At 45.9% G+C, this 21,794-nt stretch overlaps 1 protein-coding gene across 1 annotated transcript in view; it reads left to right on the top strand.

Annotated features, from left to right (window-relative positions):
• Positions 1-21,794, top strand: part of TRHDE (thyrotropin releasing hormone degrading enzyme) — a 1,875,424-nt gene that overhangs the window by 1,817,820 nt on the left and 35,810 nt on the right. The window contains exon 18 of the mRNA XM_085653848.1: positions 3,060-3,141. Coding sequence (XP_085509974.1) covers positions 3,060-3,141 — 82 coding nt within the window. The remainder of the gene's footprint in view (positions 1-3,059; positions 3,142-21,794) is intronic.

Genomic DNA, 21,794 nt, shown 5'->3' with positions numbered 1-21,794 from the left:
TTCTTTTTTCCAAGGTGCAGGATGGGTCAATTGAGGGTGTCAACCTCTTGCCTACCCTAGCCCTAAAGCAACAGAGGGACTGTTGCCAACTGTTGGGGCAATTCGCCTCTCTATTCGTCCTATTCCTGGGGCTCAGTACTTGGTGTACTGATGAATCATGATATTGACACTGGGGACAGTATGCCTGTGATGAATACGATCTACAGTCTATATGACAAGGTGATGGCCTGCATAACGGAAGAAGTCTCCAAAATGATGGATCTGGGGGTAATTGAGCCCAAAAGAAGCCCTTGGTCCAGCCCAGAGGTGCTGGTCCCCAAGGCTGCTCCTCCAGGTACCACCCCTGAACTCAGGTTCTGCGTGGATTATGGGGGGGCTCAATGTTGTCACTGAGACTGATGTTCACCCTATCCTAAAGCTGACAAGTTCAGTGATCAGTTAGGTGCTTCTCAGTTCTTCAGCACATTTGAGCTGACATTGGGGTACTGGCAAGATCACCTTTACTGAGGGAGCCAAAGAGGTCTGCGTTCTCCACCCAAGAAGGCTATTTGTAGTTTTGGTGATGCCCTTTGGGTTGAAGAATGCCCATGCCACCCTCCAAAGGATGGTCGAGCAGGTACTGGCTGGGAAGGAGAACTTCATTGCTGCTTACCTAGATAACATTATGGTCTTCAGTTCTAGCTTGGAGGACCAACTGTGCGACCTCAGGGAAGTGCATCAGGCTCTGCATAGAGCAGGTCTGACTATCAATTCTTGCAAGTGCCAGATAGGGCAGGGTTCTGTGATATACTTGGTTCATCAAGTTGGAGGGGGCAAAGTATAACCCCTCTAGGATGAAGTTCAGATCATTCTAGCTAGGGAACCACCCCAGACTCAGACAAAGGCGAGGTCTTTTTTGGGCCTCCCTGCGTACTACAGGAGATTTGTCAGGGTGTAGTGCAACATAGTTCCTCCCTTGACAGAGCTGACTTCTAAAAAGCAGACCAAATAGGTGATGTGGATAGAGGTATTCCAGACTGCTTTTGACACCCCGAAGAAGGCCATTTTAATGGCACCTGTGCTCAAGGCCCCTGATTTCTCCCAGGAGTTCATTGCACAGGCAGATGCCTGAGAGCATGGCGTTGGGTCAGTGCTGTCATAGCTAAACAAAAAAGCCCTAGATCAACCAGTCTTTTGCAGGAGAGTATTCCCTAGGTAACAGATGTGGAGTGCAATAGAAAGGGGAGCATTTGCAGTGGTCTTGGCACTGAAGAAGTTAAGACCATACCTGTCTGGGGCTAATTCTGTGTTCAGACAGACCACAGACCCCTTAGAAGGCTATTGCAAATAAGGGGTGAGAATACCAAACTGTTTAGGTGGTCCATCACCCTACAGTGACTGGACATTACGGTGGAGCATCCCCCAGGAACTGACCACACCAATGCTGATGGTTTCTACAGGTTCTTCCACCTTAGTAAAAAGAACTCCCATGGGTATGAGTAGTTCTCTCACAAGCAAAAAAGCTACATAGTAAAAGGCTCCATTCCCAGGGTAAAACCATCTATGCTCACACAAGGGTGCCACAAACATATTTAGAAAAAGCCTACCCTCAAACTATTAACTCTGGAATAAAGTAGAAGGGGTGAGTCATAAGCAATGTGCTCTTATCTCTCTGAGTAACACAAGTTTTATGTTGGCCCCTTTAAAAAATTACTTACACTGGGGTGATAACAGTGATCCTGAAAGGTTTGTCCTAGTTTGTTGCCAATTGCCACCAACAAGGGTCACAATTCCATTCCCTACATTTCCCAAAGATATTACTTCCAATGGGGCTATTGTTTCTTGCCAGTATCACTACATAGAGCTGATACATTGGCCTGGTCAAACATGATCACTCTTCCTCAGTGAACTACCCAGAATTTGCCTGGGGTATGTCCTGCTACTACTGCAAGAGAGCCAAACAGCTTGGTAATTTTTAGTACTGCGGAACAAGAAGAGGAAAAGGAGCGAACTGAGTCTGTCACAATACGGGCGGATCGGAATCGGTGGCTCGGACCCGCGGAGCGCAATTCACTAGGAAAGCCCTCCGGATCCGATTCGTACGGAGAGCTTTCCTAGTGAGATCATAATCGTCCCTTAGTGTTAACATGTCAGGCTATTCTTTTTGTTATACTTCATTAATGAACAGAGAGAGAAACTCCTCTGGTGAAGATGCAGTGTCTTTCTTCACTAGGTGGAGAACGCCCCATCACAGCTACGATCAGTGAGGACTGATGCACCACCTGTTACTGAGTATCAACTTTGGACTGATTTATGCCGCCTATGTTTCAGATGTTTTCCCAAAAAATATGCTCAGAACTTCTCATTGAATTTACTTCCGAAACACTCCCCCTCCCTAGCCATTCGAATGTTGTGATTCAATGTACGCTAGCTGTTCTTTGTTGTGCATTCACAATGTCACTTGATAAAATAGGTAAGGTTATCTAATCTTTACCTTACTCCTACTCACTTTGTTGGCAGATTTGACATGTGGTATAGAATCTAATTTATAGACATTCTAAGCATTAATATTACAGTAATAGTATCTCCCCATTATGTTTTGGAAAATTTATTTGAGAACATATGTACTTTACATTGAAATAACACAAGACCTAATTCATTTTCTAATAGTAGAACACAGAGAAGATGTTAGGCTTTGCACACGTGGTATAGAATGAAATATATTTGCAATTGGCCACATTTTGCAGTTATGATGTCTTTGGTAATTAAAATGAAATGCTGAGTTAACTTTCAGCACACCATTCTCTGTTCACATTATAAGAAGCGTCCTTTATTTCCTGTTTTCCATGTTGTGTATTCCTTTAAAAGTTAAAACAAATTAACATATAATAAGTTTGCTTATTTTGCAATCAATGAAAGTATTTCCTTTAGCCAATTTGTAACATTTTATTTTGAGAAATGGAATGAGTAGAAGTGCCCCTAGCCTGTTGCGTTAATTTTTCAACATGTTGCACACATTTGTTTTTAACGTGTAAAATGAATCCCGAAATTCTGATTACATCCTCTTTTCTCTTATGCAGATACGGGGAGGCTTTGTTTATGAATTCAAAACTTATCAGTGGAGTTACAGAGTTTCTTAATACTGAAGGAGAACTCAACGAGGTAAATCATGTCTATTTTTATCATTCTGTATGAGCATGTTTGTATAATGGAATCTGGAAACATAAAACTGGACCCATCTTCTGGCAATGGCACGAAAAGGGTCTATGTTCTAATTTTGCTTTTTTACAAATCTATATGTGACATAATGTATGAATTTCCTTGATACTGGATAGGAATATTGCAACAAAAGTGACATCAAAACATACTTTCAGAAGCAGTAGATGAATGAGTGGCAGCCATGCTGTTATGTTATGTGTATTTGTAGAGCCCTCTATCACCCAGAAGGCAAGCCTGGTGCTGAAGCAGGGCTAATTCTGACCTGTCCTTGGGCTAGGCTAGCAGAAGTGTGTTCAAAGAGCCATGTCTTCAGCTTCTGGCGAAATGTGAGAATTGAAGAGGGGACTCTAATGTGTGATGGCAGCTCGTTAAAGTCTTTAGGAGTGATGTACAAGAAAGCCCTACCGTTGAATCTGGTTTTGTGTATGCGTGGATTGTTTGCCAGTATTAGGTTGGCTAAGCGATTGTGTCTAGTGGGTTTGTGGAATGTGATGCGGGTGTTGAGGTAAGCTGGACCCATGTTTTGAGTGCATTATGAATATCCTGCCTGTGCTTCAGACAGGCTTCAGAAAATGCTGCAAACTCTTGTATAACATCCCAGTATTTAATCTTTTAGCAAAAAAAGCAAAGGAAGTTTAAAGGAGACCATGCGACTAGTCCTCAGAGCAATGTTGTTAATTCCAGCATGCTCATTAGTATGGAGAACTCTAATGTGGAAATTGTTGTCGGATATTTTTGTTTAGCAGCTTCAGGCCTATTAGTCCAATTTTAGCTCTAAGCGCTCTCACAATGTGCCACGAGGCTCATAAAGCAGTAAGTATTAGCTACACTCCTTGCTCTAGCATCTATATCACTTTCAGATACATTGGGTAATGAAGCACTAATGCACATTAATAACACACTTTAAGTCCTGAGAACATTGCTGTTCATTCTAGCACACTTAGAGAACTCTTAGTGGGATAATTGCTGTCGGATATTTTTATATATTATTAGCACCTCTAAGCTAAGCATTTTGGTCAACTTGGCTCTAAGCACTTTCACAACGTGCCACACGCCTTTTGGTCAACTTGTCTCTAAGCACTTTCACAACGTGCCATAAGGCTTGTGAAGTTATAGGAACCAGCTACGCACCCTTTTCAGCACCTATTGGACTTTTAGATATACTGAATAGTGCAGCACCAGTGCACATTTTTAATGAACTTTAAGGTTAGGGAAGTAACAGATACCAATCAGGTTCAATCTAGCTTTGAGCATTTTTAGAAAGTGCCTTAGAACTCAGAAGCATTAGGCATTAATTACAATGTTTTTTCTTTCCACCCCTATAGCCACTATCACATTAATCGTCCTTAATAATGTATTCTAAGGTTTGGGAAGCAAAAATAAAATAAAAAAATCAACTATGTTGCCTCTTACTAGAATATAATCGCCTATTCCAAACTTTCGGTCTTGTTGGGGACTCAGTTTTAAGTATATCAACAATGTGCAATACTGTCCTGGAATATAATGGTTCTTTAGTATGAATAGGGTCTTGATTTTGATAACATGCTACTTTTAGTATATTTTAATAATTTATCTGGATACTTTAGTAGATTGTGTTTTAATATCAAATGTATGAGTCTTACTAAAATATATTTTTGAGATGTGTTCTATTATTGTTATTGTAATGGTTTTTATTAACTGAGCAATACATTTGATTACTTAAAAATAGTGTGTAAGAGTTTGAACAGAGCTCATTTGGTGCATAGGAAGCCAAAAATCACAACTTCTGTCTCGTTAGCGACTTCGGTCATGCTGGGTGTTTTGTCCAAATGGCAGATTATTAGATGTGTGTTGTTGGGCTAGGATAGGATGGCTTTTCCATGGATGCAGATGATGCTGGCGAGTGGGGTCATGCAGATGAAGGATGATATGACTTGGGGTACTCCACAGATGAGAATTAAATGTCACTAGTGAAGTGCGAGTCCTTGGATTCTGGTTTCATGAAGATGTTGGATAAGAAAGGGGTGGGGTACTGTGTGGAAAGCCAAAAAGAGATCCATGAGGGTGAGAGCTGTGGCGTCTCCTGTATCTATGATCATACGGATGCCCTCTGTTGTGGCGATGAGGGCTGTTTCTGTGCTGTGGTTAGGTCTAAAACCAGATTGAGTGGTGTCAAGGAGATAGTGTTCCTTGAGGTGAATAGCTAGGTGCATGTTGGTCAACATTTTCTCTAGGACTTTCACAAGGTAAGGTAGCAGGGAGATGGTTATGTAGTTGGTTAGCATTATGGGGTCAGTGTAGGGTTTCAGGATCAGGGTGAGCCCTGAGTTGAGGGGTTGCAGCTGTTTGACAAATGCGTTGGGTGGGTCAGTATCTGTTGTGGCCCGATAGTGAATGGACTGCGTGGTGGAAGCAGTTTAATCCATGGTGATGGTGGGCGAGGTCTTCAGGTTGATGTCTTTAGTTAAGATGGGGAGGCACATTGCGATGTCCAGTTGGGATCTGCAGTTGTTGTATATGTTCGCTATCTTGTAGAAAAAAAAATGGGAGAGCTTGCTGTAAAGGTCCTCTGAGAAGGCGATACTGGAGTAGCTAGCTGTGGGGGAGGTGAAATCGTCCACAGTTATCTCTTTGCTGCTGTTGGTTTTGGAGTCGATTCAGCCCGTGAGCACAGAGCATTTTGTGGCTCAAATCTGCTGGAGCATTTGAAAGTCTTCCTGTTGTATTGCATTGGCTCAAGTTGTTTGCAGTGGTACTTGCTGATCCTGAGTTCCTTGTGGTCTGATTCTTGTGGGTTTGTTGAATTTGAAGGGTGTCCAGATGTTATGGCAGGTGGCAATCCAGTCATTGAGGTTAGAAATGTAGTCGTCAAGGCTGCTGCTGTGTGCAGGCTGGTGCTCCAGGAGTTCGGTAGTCCAAGCCTCATTCCAGTCTCAGTGGGTGGATTTGGTTGTGATATGGGATGGGAATGGTGAATTTTAGGAGTGTGGTCAGTACAGGTGCTTGGTATGGGCTTGTTTACCATGATGTTGCTGAAAGTTATAAATATGGTGCTCAGTAGGTGTCTTGCAGTGAGTGTGTCCTTTCACACGTTGGGTGAGGACAAGGTTTCCCAGGTCTTCGAGTTGGGCAGTGGCATTTAAGTTGGTGTGGTCTTCCAGGTGTAAGTTAAGGTCTCCGAGAAGGATGAATGCGCTTGAGTTGAGGGTGAGGAGTGCAGTGAAGTCTGCAGTGGTACAGGCTATGGTGGCGTAGGGTCCCAGGGGTTGCTGGATGAGGGTGCTGCTCAGTGTGAAGTTGGTGGTGATGTAGAATGTGATAGTCAGGTGCTTCATGTTGCGGGGTTCATGTCTGAGGTGGTGTCATAGCTGATTGAGTCCTTGAAGGCAATGGCAGTTCCCACTCTGGGCTTGTGTTGTATGTCCTGTTTGGCAATCTTGTAGCCAGTAGGGAAGGCCATGGTGATGCTGGGGACAGATGTGGGGGTCAGGCAGGTTTCTGTGAGGAATAGCGTGTCTGGTGAGTGGTAGTGAAGTAGGTCTCAGATTTGGGTAGTGTGTTTGTTGTGAGAGCAGATACTGAGGAGTATGCAGGATAGTGTGGAGCCTAGTGTGGTGGGTGCCTGAAGTGTGTGGTTGTGAGTGAGTTAGGTGTTGGATGCTGTCAGTGCTCTCATGGTAAGTGGTCAGTGCTGCTGAACTTGCAGATGGAGCATGAGAATGCCTCTTTGGTGGTGCGGTGCAGCCGCGGGGCAAGAAACAGTGTCCATGGTTGACTGCAAGGAGACTCACAGTGGGGTAGCAGTAGGGCAGGGCCAGGGCTCTGAGCCCTTCACATGGGCTATGCACAGGCGAGTGCATACAGACTTGCCAGCGACGCACCTGCTGTGTGTGTTCGCTAACCGTCTGCACTTAATTAGGTTGATCCAGCAAGTGGTAGGAGAGCAGGGAAGGTGGGAGGGGTCACAGGAAGCTGAAAAGCGTGGCAAGGCTGAGGTGGAAAAGCCAAAGGCAAGGAGTACACATGAGGTCAAAAGAGGGGAGAAAAGAGTGAAGATGGTATTGAAAAAGAAGGAAAATTGAAACAAAAAATACAGTGGAAATAATAAAAAAGCAAGGTAACAAAGAATGGAAAAATGCTCTGGAAGGGAAACAGAAAAAAATGAGTAGCAAGAACAAATAACAGCTAAAAAAGGAGCAGAGGAAAAGAGAGATAGCAAAGAGTTAAAAGTGACAAACCAGAATGAGAAGCATGAGTGAGCAGAGAGTATGAGTGATGAGGAGCGAAAGGGCACACGGTGAGAGTCTCAGTCAGATATAAAGAAATTTGGAGTGCTGGACTCCTGAATGCCCATGACTCAACTTTTTGGAATACCCTTTCAGAGAGATTGGAAGTCCTTTCCACTCTGTATTGCCTGGAAGATGAGCCTACTACAAGTTTAAAGGCCTCTGTCACAGAAGCCAGCATCTCCTGCTCATCCTGACTTTGTCCTTGTTTATCACCTTTCCCATCTGGTTGGGCATGACTTGTCCCTTACATAAATTCCAGAATTTAGTGACTAGATCATAAATTATTTACCAGGGCACCGCTTCGAGGAGTGCGCTGGCTAAAAAAAGATTGAACATTGTGAGTGCCCAAAAAAGATTTTTGCTGATAAGGTTAATTTTTAGATCTTCAGTGCTGTGAGACAGTTTAATTGCAATGCACACCATAAAAGTGATCGCATTCACTTGAGGAGAGGAGTTGGCCTAACAGCTAAGGCGGTCGACCTCGAATCTGGGATACCGGGTTTGAGTCTCGGCAATGACACTGAACATCCTGTGATTCTGGCCAAATCACTTAATCTCCCCGTTCAAAAATAAATGTGTCCTAATGTAACGCAATCGGTGCGATCTAAAGCACTCTGATACCCGATACCTTCGGGTCAAGTTTGCTCTATATAAAAATAAATCACTTATGTATGACGCAGGAACTCAGAAAGCATGCTTGAAATGCTTAATCTCATCTTGAAATTGCTTTGTGACTAATAATTTTATAATATCACATCTTATGTGGTACTGCTCCTAAGTACTTAGGACTTTTTTTGCCCAAGCCTTAATCTCATATGGCACATTAACATACATTTCATATCCTACTCATCCCAACATCCACCCTTGAAGAAAATCAACATAATCATTCTCTTGTTTCCATGTCACAGTCCAGTAGTGGTCCTTCGTAACTTGATGGTGGAAATATCCCAGGTGCAGACTTCCCTTCTTGTCTACCATTACTTCTCATATTTCCTTCAAAGTCCATGAATTTTGCAATTTAGCACCTTGATGATCTCTGGGTTGCCATTTACCACCTACAGTAAGTGTGTATTCCATCTTGCTTTGCTTATGAAATACAACTTTCCCACCCTAGCTTTTGAACCCAAAACCCTACAGGTCTGGAAACTCTCACACTGCTTACTCAACTATGTGACCAGTCCTTGTCCTCATGCCATTCTGATTGGCAATTAAAAATGATAGCACCATTAGGAGTACGCTTTTATCACCTGTATGTGCTCTTTTGGTGCCATGTCCCATTATGTTGCCTTTACCTCTGTTTAAATAATTTCTCTCTCTTCTCTGCTGAAATATCTTTTTCTAAGGCATCCTGGTGCATTTACATGCCAAATATGTACTACACGGTACTTCAAATAAATCAATAAAATAGTGAACATTTCAGAATGTTTGCTGTCATTACTGAATTACTGGGCCAGAGATGGTGAGAAAAATGCTGTGGTCTAGTCATTAGGAAGTAATAACAAGGAGCTATGAGCCAACCACAATGGCTGCTCTCCTCTGCCACTCCACAGCAGGCCTACCCGCTCAAGCCTTAATGCAGCATATTGGAGCTGTTGGATGCCTGCATCTCTGCACCAATGGTGACCCGCAATGCCCTGATGGTGAAACGCTCTTCTAGAATGGTGGTGTCTTTTGTTTGCGAGTGGAGCTCGACCACAGACTGCCGACTGCCATCTTGGAATTCTGCCATGTTGGCCTCACAGTCGCTTGCTACTCTGGCCTGCTAATCTCCTTCTATGCAAGAGAGTGACGGACATTCCACACAGCGGCCTATGGGAGTGGCATGGGCTGACCTTTTCTTACCTTCTTCCCCTGCTGGAATCTGCATTGCACAGAGTCTGCTTTCCCAGACTCGCATCCAGGCTGCTGCCTGCCATCTAAGAGTCACCCCCACTGGCTGTGGGGCTCATCCCTTAGCCGATCTGTGTATCTGCACTTTCTGCCCCCTGGCCAGTAAATAATGCACAATCTGGTGCCCTTTGAGAGCTGCATGACCAGTGCATGCCAGTCTTGCATCCCAGAGCCAGTACTAAGCTGGAGAAATCCTAGAGAGTGCTATTGGATGGAGAGCTATACCGATGCAATCAACATATGGCCTTGCAGGGACTGTGCACAGGTAAAGAGCCCTTCTGCACCTTGGGGGGAGTGAGTGAGTTTATGGACTCTTAGATTGTCTCCCCCATGCCTTGAAAAGTTGCACTCCTGATGTGAGGCTGGGCTACGGAAAGCCCTGGTGAGTCTGGGGCTGGGTGCCATTGTTGTATTAGGGTGCCTTTAATGGCATATTCTCGCGGATGAACACACACTCTTTTTTTCCCCCTTACTTGGTGTTAACCGGGAACCAAAGGTGAGTGGGGCCCCTTGTTCATCTGATCTATGATGCAAACTGCTGGCTACCCTAACTACTGAGGCTGTGGCCCGCTCAGGTGGGTTCTGACTTTTGGATCGTACTTCTTACATGGACATTTGTGAGATTATGAGTGATGCCCTGTACTCTATGACTTCAGTGATGCTTGGGCACTACAGATCATTTTGGGGGGCCCACACCAGCAGTCTCAGGGTGTGAATCTACCCTCCATTAGTCTCAGGTGTTCAATCTACCCTTCAGCTCTGACTGTACTGTAATGGGATGAGTGTCAGTTTGGCCTGAGATAGCAGTCACCTGCTTTCCTGCCCTCTCCTTTTTCTATTTATCATTACTGCACCTCCCGAATGGGCAGGAAGCATCAGGACAGACTGCTGCACTTGGAGTGATCCCTCAGACACATTCCCAACTGCTATCAACAATGATTGAGTTTTCTGCGTCTCACCTTAACTCACACTTTGCAGCCACTGCTAAAAAGACCCTGGTTAAGTTACGGTGGCAGAGATATGATCATGGGTAAAAAGCAGGCTAGCTGCCCAATGATGTCAACGTGAGTCAGATGCCCATTTCGTCCATTTGTGACACCCACAGTATTGACCCACTCACTGAATATGTACTACTTTGCCTGGTTTTACTTCTCTATTTATGCTTCAGCTTCCCTGGAGCAAATTGATACCTTTCTTGCATCTCCCCTCCCTCAATAAGGAAGGCTGGAGGTATCTAGAGAGGAATTTATGGAGAAAAAAGTGGCAGAGACCATTTTGGCTCTTACGACTTGTAAATCACCTGGAGAGAATGGATATTGGGAGAATCTTATAAGACCGATGTGTAAGGCATACTGAGAGGGCAACACAGCTGGTTCCCTGGTAACAATGTCTAATAAAGTTACCATCACCTTCCTCCTTCCAGTTAACAAGGACCACTTGGACTGTGCTAGCTATCGCCCAGTCTCGTTGATCAACGGCGACTTGAAGATAATGGCCAAAATTCTTGTGACACGGCAGCACAGCCTAGCTTATTCACAAATCGTATGTGGCTTTTGTTCACTGATTGATGCTTCCATAACAATTTCAGGGCAATGGCACACTTATGGCATGCAAAAGATGTGAATGAAAACAAACTGGCCCTCTCGGACTCTGAAAAAGAAATTTGATTGCATAGAATGGCCACAACTCTTCTGGTTGTTGTCTAGGATGGGTCTAGGAGAAGACTTCTTTATAATTCACCCATGGCTAATGTTAATTGTGGAGGTTTCCTGTTGTGTACATTTGCAATTCATCAATGCATGAGATAGGGTTGCCTTTTGTTCCCACCCTTTTTTCTGTTGGCTCTTGAGCCCTCATCAGAGGTAGAGGGCATTCGATTAGCAAACACTGAGGTCATGGCTCTAATATATGCTGATGATATTTTGTCCCACCTGGAATGCTCTGTTCCAGCTGTAATCGCTAATTCTCCCAGGTGTCCTGCTATAAAATTAACTGGACCAAATGTGAGGTGCTCCCAATGTCTAGGGCATGCATACAGATGTATAACATTCAGCTGGAAATAAGGGTGTTTAATATCTGGACGTCTGCATCAATAGAGGTTTGACTGGAATGATCAAAGATAGGCTCTTGCCTTTGATAGATAGATTGAATTGTGCCTTTCTCTATTGGGAACGCCTGAACCTTTTGCTATTGGGAAGAGTACAGACAGTCAAAATGACGGTGCCTCCCGCTACAATCATGTACTGGGGATGCTAATCCTTCGGATACCCTGCACACTCCTCTTGGAGATAGATAGAGACTGACATATGAACACATATCAGAAACCGGCACAGGCCTAGGCTATGTGTATTGAGGTTATGGTTGGATGATACAACAGGGCCTCTGCCTTGCACATATCGCCTCATATAGCTTGGTCTTACACTCTTCACAAGTATCCCAGTATCTCATTCATCCAAAGGATGCACAGATTGAAGATCACATCCTGGGATGTCCAAATATTTCTCTCTTGGATTACTTATACCTCACACATCCCATAGCAAAGAACGCATTTCTTCATGCTACCATTCAGGCATGGTGTGCTTCACATAAGCTTGAGTTCCTGCCTCACTCTTTCCATATTAAGGGATCATTTTGGTACAACTCAGCCTTATGCATAGCTAACAAACCATTTTACTGGGTGTCTTGGTCTAACATTGGGGTACGACTTACAGACCAGCTGTTCCACGATGGCACTTTAAAAACCTTCCAGATCCTAAAACACGAATTTCGCCTCTAGGCAACATATCATTGAAAAACTACTGCCAATCAGTTCACTGCCTTTGGTGCGTAATCAGACCTCTACCAGTGGAAGTGCCCATGTCTCGCATATAACAGTGCTTACATCCATGCGTAGGTCCAGAGTGGCGCTGGTCGTACCAACTTGGCCTTCCCCATTGCCGGTCCCAATGCCAACACTCCTGGCCGTGCCAAAAAAGCTCTGGCAGTGGCGCCCCATTGCAAACACAAGGAGATGATGAACGGAGTGCTAAAACTTTTCAGACACTCACCCTCAGTCACAGATCTGGCTTGAATCCATCATCATTCTGTAGCTCACTTCGCCACCTCAGTTCTGACCCAGCTACATGCAAATCAGTCTTGAACCTGTGCCTCATGGGAACAGTCCAGCCTGAACTGCCAAGCCAGGTCTTCCAGTGCCCCCCCATTGTCATCCTGACTCGAAGTCAGTGGGGCGTCGTTCGATGTTAACTCCCGCACCAACAGATGCCATGCCTTCCAGGCTGGAGCCCGAGCCCTATTCATATGGGATGAGCCTCGGAGAGAATTGAGGGGGCCGCTGGACCTTGTGGAATACCCCACCCTAGACTCCCAACATGAACTGGTGTGAGGAATTTGTGGACACCAGTGGACTGGACACCTCTCCAGATAGTGGAATGCTCTCTCCTATCGTGGCTATGGAGCACGGGGCTTCTTTTGCTATAGTGGTGAGAAGGGCATCCGAGGTTCTGGACCTTGGCCTACCCTCAGTGGCAGTCAAGACTAACATCTTGATGGAGATGCTTCAGCCATAAGTGACACGCTCAGAACCGCTTCTCCCATTTAATGAAGCCCTCATGGGTGTCCTGCTGGGGACTTGGTCCAAACCATGCACAGGGGCTCCTGATTAACAGAACAGTGGTCAGTGTTCTTTGTGGCTCTGTGTTCCTGGTGTGAAAAGTTGTGAAAAGAAACTGATGTCAGTGTGCTGTGGTGGTGCCTATATAGGCACCGTGCATGCCTCTTCCTGGCTCATATGATACCCGCGAGACCACATGGAACCGAACAACACCAGCTATTTATTTATTTATTTATTGGGCTTCTTGAGCGCAACAGCTACCCAAAAAGGGTTTCCCGGCGCTAGAAGATACTGAACCATAAAGGCAAGAGAAAGTCTCAGGAAAGAGACCGGAGCAGGTTACTGGTTGAAAAGCCAGGTCTTAATGGCTTTGCGGAAATGAGTGTAGCGAGTTTGCAAACGGAGAGGTTGCGGGAGGGAGTTCCAGAGCTTGGGGCCTAGAAGGGAGAAGGATCTTCCTCCCATCCTTGCTCGGCGTGTTTTGGGGACACAGAAAAGGCCTTGAGTGGAGGACCTCAGGCATCGAGCAGGCGTGTAAGTGTGCACGAGGGTTTGGAGGTATCCGGGGGCATTGCCCCATTTTATTCTATGCATGAGGCTAAGAGTTTTGAATTTGACCCTATTTTCGATTCTTAACCAGTGGAGCGCTTTAAGGTGACCGGACATGCGTTCCCTCCTATTGCATTTGCATAGCAGTCTGGCTGCAGCGTTTTGTACCAGTTGGAGGCGTCGCATGCCTGCCTGTGATGCCCCTAAATAGAGGACATTACCGTAATCTAAACGGGAGGTGATTAGTGCGTTGACCACAGTCTTTTGTGTATCGTCCGGGAGCATCCAAATGATTTTTCTGAGCCATCTCAGAATTGTAAAACAGGTAGCTGTGAGGTTGTTGACCTGGGGCTCCATAGTTAGGCCATTATCAATGGTAATGCCAAGATTACGGACTTGTTGCGACGGGGTTGGTAAGGGGCCCATTTCAGATGGCCAGTGTCTAGAATTCCAGAGGTTTTGGTTAGGACCCACTATTAAGACCTCTGTTTTGCTGCCGTTGAGTTTAAGCATATTAGTGCTCATCCAGGTGGCAATGTTCCTGAGGCCTGTCTGCAGGAGGGAGGGGGAATCGTTGTCACTATTAGAAAGGGAAAATACGATTTGTGAGTCGTCGACGTATGTGAACATTTTGAGACCAGCTGCTTCAGCGATCTGGGCGAGCAGGGTTACATAGAGGTTAAAAAGCAGGGGGCTTAACACCGATCCTTGTGGCACTCCATAGGGGGAAAGATGCACATTAGCTGCCGCATTACTGGAGGAGATTTGAAATGTCCTGAGAGTCAGGAAAGATGTGATCCAGTCTAGTGCATTACCTTTAATGCCCATGTTGGAGAGTGAGGCAAGCAGTATGTTGTGAGAGATGGTGTCGAACGCTGCGTTGAGGTCGAGTAGAATCAGCGCAGCTGAGTCCCCTTTATCGACCAGTAGGCGGAGATTTTCCATCACTCCGAGTAGTGTTGTCTCCGTCGAGAAACCGGGGCGGAAACCCGATTGGGAGGGGTGCAGGATGTCGTTAGCCTCCGCAAACCCTTGTGAGGTGTTCATGGACATGTTTCTCCAAGATTTTGGAGAAGACAGGCAGGAGGGATATTGGACGGAAGTTTGCCAGGATTTTTGGATCAGCCGATGGTTTCTTGAGTAGAGGTGAGACCATGGCATGTTTCCAGGATGACGGGACCTTAGCCGTGGAGAGGGATAAGTTCAATGTTTGACATATCACGGTAAGTAGTGGGGTGTCCAGGAGTCTGAGTATTGAGATCGGGAGGGGGTCGGCGGGCGAACCAGATTTTACTTTCCCTAAGATGTCTCGCAGACCCTGAACATCGATCCCGGGCCGCGCTGTAAGTGGCTCATAGGACGGATGAGGTTGAGAGGAGATGTCCTCTCCGTTAGGGCCGGGGACTTGCACCCTTTTAGCATGAACCTGGTGCTGTTTTAATATCTCCTGGTAGATTGTCTCAATCTTCGTTGTGAAATATTTCGCTAGTTCTTCACAATGGAAACTGTTCAGAGGAAGAGGTTTGGCTGATGTATTAGAGCCTGCTAACTCTTTTAAAGGTTAAAAAGAGTCTTAGATTTGTTTGTAGCTCCAGAGATATATTTGGCTACATAGTTGGCTCTTGCCGTGTTTCAGGCTTTATGATAAAGCTTGAGCTCGTTTCTATAGTTCGAGCTGGCAACCGGGGAGTAATCTTTCCTCCAAAGGCGTTCTAGGCGTTTGCATTTGGATTTTGTAGCCTTCAGTTGCTCATTATACCATAAGGCAGGGGAGTTATGAGGGATGGATTTTTTGTGAGCTTGGGGCAGGCAAATGTCTAGGGCACCTAGGAGCCATTTGTTAATTTTGGTGGCTACGATCTCTATGTCTTCGGTGTCAAATATTTCATCCAGAGGGGCAGCGATTAGGACGGACGCGAATTGGTTTATGTCCAGTTTTTCCCAATTTCTTGTGAAGGACTTGCTTGTCCCGCTCGGAAGGCTAGAAGTCGTATGATCATCCACGTTGAATTTTATTAGGAAGTGGTCTGACCAATCTAGGGGCAGAGCAGGTTGGCAGTGTAGCAGGGGAAGGCTGGAAAAAATAGGATCCAGGAGGTGGCCCCCTTTGTGTGTTGGGCCCGAGTTCCATAAGGTGAGGTTCATGGCGGCCAGGTCATGAACTAAATTGTTTCCTAGTTTGTTTGTTGGGTCGTCGAAATGAATGTTCAGGTCGCCTATGATAGATAGGTTGTTGTAGTTTACCCTTACTGAAGCGGTCCAATCCACTAGTTGGGTGGCCCAAGGTTGTATAGGGCCAGGTGGACGGTAAATCAGGAGACCTGTGAAGGTGAAATTCGGGTGGAGTTGGAGTTTAAAAAGGGCCATCTCACAGGCGGTTAAGGGAATGGGTTCCAAAGTACATTGCAGCGATTTTTTGAAAATGACTGCTAACCCACCTCCAATGCCGGTGGTTCAGTCTTTTCGGATGATGGCAAAATTCGATGGTAGGGCTTCAGCAATGTCTGGGCCAGAGCTGACGTGTAGCCATGTCTCAGTGAGGAAAAGGGCGTGTAGTGAGTTGTCGGACAGGAGGTCAAATATATCTCTTTTGAGTTTGCTGAGTGACCTGCAGTTCAGGCTACCAAGACGCCATGTGTGTGCTGACTTACGGCCATTGGATCCGGGCCGACAGAGCTGCGGGACGTCAGGTTGAAAATTGCATGCGGGGCATCCAATACAGGTGTTCCTATAGTTGGGTAAGATTTCAGAGTTATGTTTAACAGGGGGTCGCAGTGAATGTAGCAGCTCAGGCGTATAGATGTTAACTATACTGGAGTTTCCTCCAGGGGTTACGGGCCCTGGGCCCGGCCTGGCGCGGACGGGCGTAGACGGGCTTTCCTTTGGCGCGGCTTCAGCGTGCAAACGGCGCTCCCGCTGCGCTCGTCCGCTGTGCTTCCGGAAGATGCACATTTTTATACAGAGAGGGAGAGGATCGGTGTGGGCGTGGCCTCTCGTAAGGGGCGTGGCCTGTGGGCTCGCCGGGAAAGGCGGCAAAGGACTTTGGGGTTTGTCCCTTGGCAGCGCTAATATCTGCTGCGCGGGTGTGACAGGAGCGTGGTGGAGCCCCAAAAACAGAGTGCAGGTAGGATTAAAAACCAATATAATCGTGACACTCAAACTTTAAAAATGTGCTTTTGCGGTCGTGCTCCCGGCTTCCGCCTCAGGAGATTCAGTGTTTTAAGTGGCGCTTGCAATCAACGTCCTTAAATAGTGGAGTCAGGGGGCGAGGCCTCTCGTAAGGGGCGTGGCCTGTGGGCTCGCCGGGAAAGGCGGCAAAGGACTTTGGGGTTTGTCCCGCGGCAGCGCTAATATCCGCTGCGCGGGTGTGACAGGAGCGTGGTGGAGCCCCAAAAACAGAGTGCAGGTAGGATTAAAAACCAATATAATCGTGACACTCAAACTTTAAAAATGTGCTTTTGCGGTCGTGCTCCCGGCTTCCGCCTCAGGAAATTCAGTGATACTGGTGTGGAGGGGTGCTTCTCACGAAAAAATTCCAGATCCAATCTGACGCTTAAGTAAGGTAAGGAAAGGAGTCTGCGACTAGATAGAGTCTCTACCAGATATGGCGTTACCAAAGGTAAGTAACTTGCTATATTGGATAGACTGGCCTGCTGTCTCTTAGCATAGGAAATATGGTTTTCTGTTGAGAGCTATAGGAGAATACCTATTATGTGGAACCGTTTTTTAGTTATAGTGGGGGAGTGTAGCTGGGGGTAACATCTTCTCTTTCTTCTTGTTTACCCCTCTATTCCCTGATATCATTGCTTATTCTATGGTTTGTTCTTCCACTGATTTCTATGATTTGTTCTCCCACTCATTGCCCTGATCATTGATACATTGGCATATATTTTGTTTGGACAATGCAAAATACCTGTGTTATGTTATTCTCTGTGTTGCTCTCAGGTGGGACATTCCCATCAGCATATGTATATACTGGATTGCGGGACTGTTGTAATCATCTCCTCCAATACCATGGATTGGTTGGCCATTTTATTTGACTGTTTTTGCTTCCTTTCTGTCATATGTCCCTGATCTCTTACATTCCCCTCCCCTTTCATTCCTGACCGTCTCTCTCTTCCCCTGTTCCCCATTATTCAAATGGCATTGGTGTATTGTTGGTATTGCTGCACTTGTTGCTCTGTTAGGGTGTGACTTATCAATTCTTTTTGTTTTATGTACCCCTCTCTTCACATTGACTGATATCCTATTGTTGAATATTGCCACTGTCTCAATATTGCACTGTGTCAGAACCTCAATAAGAGGGCCATGGGGCACGTAGGAGTTACTGAGCTTAACTGTGGTGGTTGAGGCCTTTTGCTCCTGATGTCCCGGGTCCGCTCTACTATGGATCCTGCTCAGCTGAGCCAAGTACCCCTTATGCACTTGACTCTCAGTGGTCGAGAAGTCAAGGCTTCCTCAGAGGGGATGTAGATACAGGATTGTGAACACAACTCATAACTCAATGTGCAAGCAGTATGACCAATAATTCAATGTCCAGTCAAATGCTTCTTTTTATAAGAAAAAGTCATTTTTTATTTCTAACACAGGCAATGAAATGCAGCATTCAAATGCAACAGCACAATCCTCATGAGGCCGGGGCTCCAATAGTTGTCAGGCAAATCCGTGTCCCACTCACCTTTGTGTAACGTGACTAGGGTTATTCCCCATTTACCAGTGACTGGATCAGGGTATTCAAACTACTAGGCCATAACTAAGAGTTCTCCCCTCTCACCTTTTAGGAACTTAGTCAAAAGTAAGCCTGGGTGGTGAACTCTGCTCCGTTCATGGAGTTTGCAGAGTTTTTGGCGAGCGCGAGTGAGGAAAATCCAACGCTAGACCACTTCACAGTGAGATTTCTTAATGTGGGCGGTCGCGGATGGTTGCTACCACTCACATTGATAAGCATTCCATTCGCGTTGAGGAAGCTGCCGCTCGAGGTGAATTTCCACTCGAGCGGCAGAAAGAAGCAGCACCCTTTTGCACTGTGTGAGATGCCGTTTGCACTGATATTACAGTGGGGGACAAACACCCAGCATTAAAAATCGGTGTGAATGGTGCAAGGTAATCCACTCCGCCACTCTTGGGACTCCACATAGCTTGGCGGAGGTTTTTTGTCTCTTCTCGGAGTTCCGCAAAGCTTAGTCAAAAGTGTCTATGGTGCCACAGCACCATATGTAGTGTGTTCCCTCGGAGCCCAACTGGCCCAGTTCTTGTCTTACCCACTCTTGCAGCACAGAAGAGTTCAGTGATGTAGCACGTGTGACTTCAAATACGCACCTACAAGCCCTGCTCTGTTTCGAGGTTGCGCTACTTGTGGCAGCACCCAGCCATGCACGTGCTCTCTCCTGACTGGCACACTGGAGGTCTGTCAGATGCTGGAGCACTTCCCTGCTTGCGAAGAAGCAATAAGTTGACTTGGTTCAACAAGGGTAGGGAATCCTTTCTCCAGCTCCCAACTGGAGCCAACGAGGATGCAATGTCCATTGTGTCTCCGGCAGTCCTGTGTGGTGAGTCGGGGGCAGTTCCCTTGCAGTATGGATCTAAACTCTAAGTAATGGCCTCAGTCTCTCCTTTGAATCCCTTGACAATGCAGGTACAGCAGCCCCTCCTGGCATATGGGGTTGCCGCAGTACATGGTGATACAGGCACAGGCTCTTCCAGGTGCAGTACCCCGACTAGGACAGTCACAAGTCTTGGCACTCCTGGAAATATTTTACTGGTGGCCACCTCTGGTATATGGGGTCACCCCAGCACAGCAATATGAGTATAGCAAGATCCACGATTTGCTCAACACATGGCTCAGAATATGACGGCCTTCTCATGGCATATAGGAGTCACTGAAAATAATCATGCACATGGTTGACAGCCTGATCGCTACTCAGTAGAATCCTCATACCTCACACAGGGAGGCTCCAGACTGAACCTTGTTCCCTCCAATGATCTCCTCATCCTCACAAGTTACACTGGTCTTGGCAAGTAGGCATGCACTGGTGTTCCATGCCTCAGAGCAGGTAGTGTTAGTGTCTCTTGGTGATGTCCCCTCACCCATCAGGGAGACTTGCAGGCCTTATCCCCCAGTCCTGATCACAAGCAGAAGTCTTGCAGAGCTTCTCCTTCTCACAAAGCCCATCTGGCTGCTTAGCAGATGACACATTTTCTTGACTTAACCTCTCCCTCTTATAGTCCTTTTCATGACACCAAATGGAATTTAGCGTCTGGGTCTTTGAAGTTTCATGTTGGGGTTCTGCTTCTCTTGAAGTGGGCACTTCTACTTTTCATGTTCCTTCATGAAAGAGGTCTGCCACAGCCGACTCTAAACCTGATTGTCCACAACACAACCTCACACCTAGATGTTAGCCACAGTGATATGTGCATCAAGAAAATTAATCCCAGACCGCCAGCCGTGGTCTTTAGGGTTCTCTTATCAGCCTCATATACCTTTGTGAGATGTGTCCAGGCCCCTTCCTTGTGCTCTATCACTGATTCAAAGAGCAGTCTTTTGAAATGTACAGGGAGTCTTGTCCTTTTCCCACCAATATGTCTGCACCCAGCTCACTGGAATGCAGCAATCCACAAATCTGTCTGGTGGGTTCCTCTCCTCCTCATTTCTTTTTGTGGCAGGCCTAGGCTTCCCAAAATAGAACCTAGTGTCTTCCATACTATGTACCATTGCAGGCACATTTACTCAGTGTACACTCTCAGCACTCTTTCTTCTAGCTAGCACTAATATCTCTTTGCCTGTACATTTACCTGTACACATACATTCAGTACACAAACTCATTCTGCGCTCACTGTTCAGTACTGGAGCTTTCCTATACTCAATCCCTGTGTGTTTATTTTAAATCACACACAGTGCCACCACACACACTCACTATGTGCATGCTGCACAGCTCTTCACCCCTCATGTATTGTACTTTGTGGAAGCACACATACACCCAGCACATGTGGACCCTGCTCAATCATTGCACAGCACTACATCTCTCATGTAATGTATTCCTCTCAGGCATAGAAACACCCCACACATGTAGTAACCACACAAGTACTGCTCAGTACTGCACCATCTTTGTACTGTACCCTTCCCAGGCATTCATACAATCATCACAGAACCGCCACTCCTGCGCTATGTAGCACTCCACATCTACCTGATGTAGGCCAAGTGTGAGTTAAGCAACCAGCAGTGGAACTTTAAAAAAAAATATGAGTGAGCCTGTAGGCCTCACTCCAGTGACACAGGAAAAAAAGGTATTGTGCACTATTACTGATCACTACACAGTATGCTGCCACGACCACACTTGTGCTGCTTAACTCCTGGCGGAAGCAGTAGCTTTCCACCACTATGAGGGTAGCAATTTGGCTATCCCCTCCAGTCCCATAAGACCTCAATCCGTGAAACAACCCTTTGTCATGGCACGCACACAAGCTCCATGTTCGCCTATGATAATAAATCATCATTAGCGATCCAGACACCAGTACAGTTGGGCACTCATGTTAGGGATACACGTCTTTACCATCCCAACAAACTGAATAAGCAAATGTTGTTTTAAAAAAAAGGAAGATGTAACAAGTAGAATCTCTCGTAAAAGAAGGTAGTCTAAAATAAATGGCATTGATATTTTTGCAGAGCTATAGTTCAAGGAAAGGTTGGCTGGTCCCTTTCACCTTTGCTGTGGCTGTGAAGCGATTGTAAAAGGCAATGATAGTTATATTCATGCATTTGCATTGCCACTGGTGGGGAAATAGTTCCTAATCATGCAGAGCCAGCAGGGAAGGCTCCTCCGTTATAGCGTCGTCCCACTGAAATGCCTCCAGAGAAGAACAAGCATTGGAAAAGCCAATAGGACTTGCTTTTGGGACCTTATAAGTGTTTAGCCATGCAGCATATTATCCTGGGTGCTAGGCTGGCTAGGGATTGAAGAGCTATACAGTTACTACACACTGGGTCATGCAGTCTGCTTCAGGCATACTTTCTTGCCTCAGGAAACATTTATAGACAGATTCCAAGGAATTTTAACGCACAGACAGAAAGAACAGTGCCTCGATGCACTGTAACATTCTGTGTGTACCTGCAAAGTATTATGAAGTGACATATTGTGAAATCATATACCTTCCCTTTTCTGCATCACTTTGGATCGTTGAAGCAACAGAAAGGCAGTAAAGGTGCTGCCCAGGCTCCAGTGAGACGTGCATAGAGGACTTATTATGTTGTCATTTTGTCATGGGCCACACGCAGTTTT

Source organism: Triturus cristatus, chromosome 4_1, assembly GCF_964204655.1.
Source record: "Triturus cristatus chromosome 4_1, aTriCri1.1, whole genome shotgun sequence".
NCBI lineage: Eukaryota > Metazoa > Chordata > Amphibia > Caudata > Salamandridae > Triturus > Triturus cristatus.
This window is presented reverse-complemented; position numbering and strand designations above follow the sequence as displayed.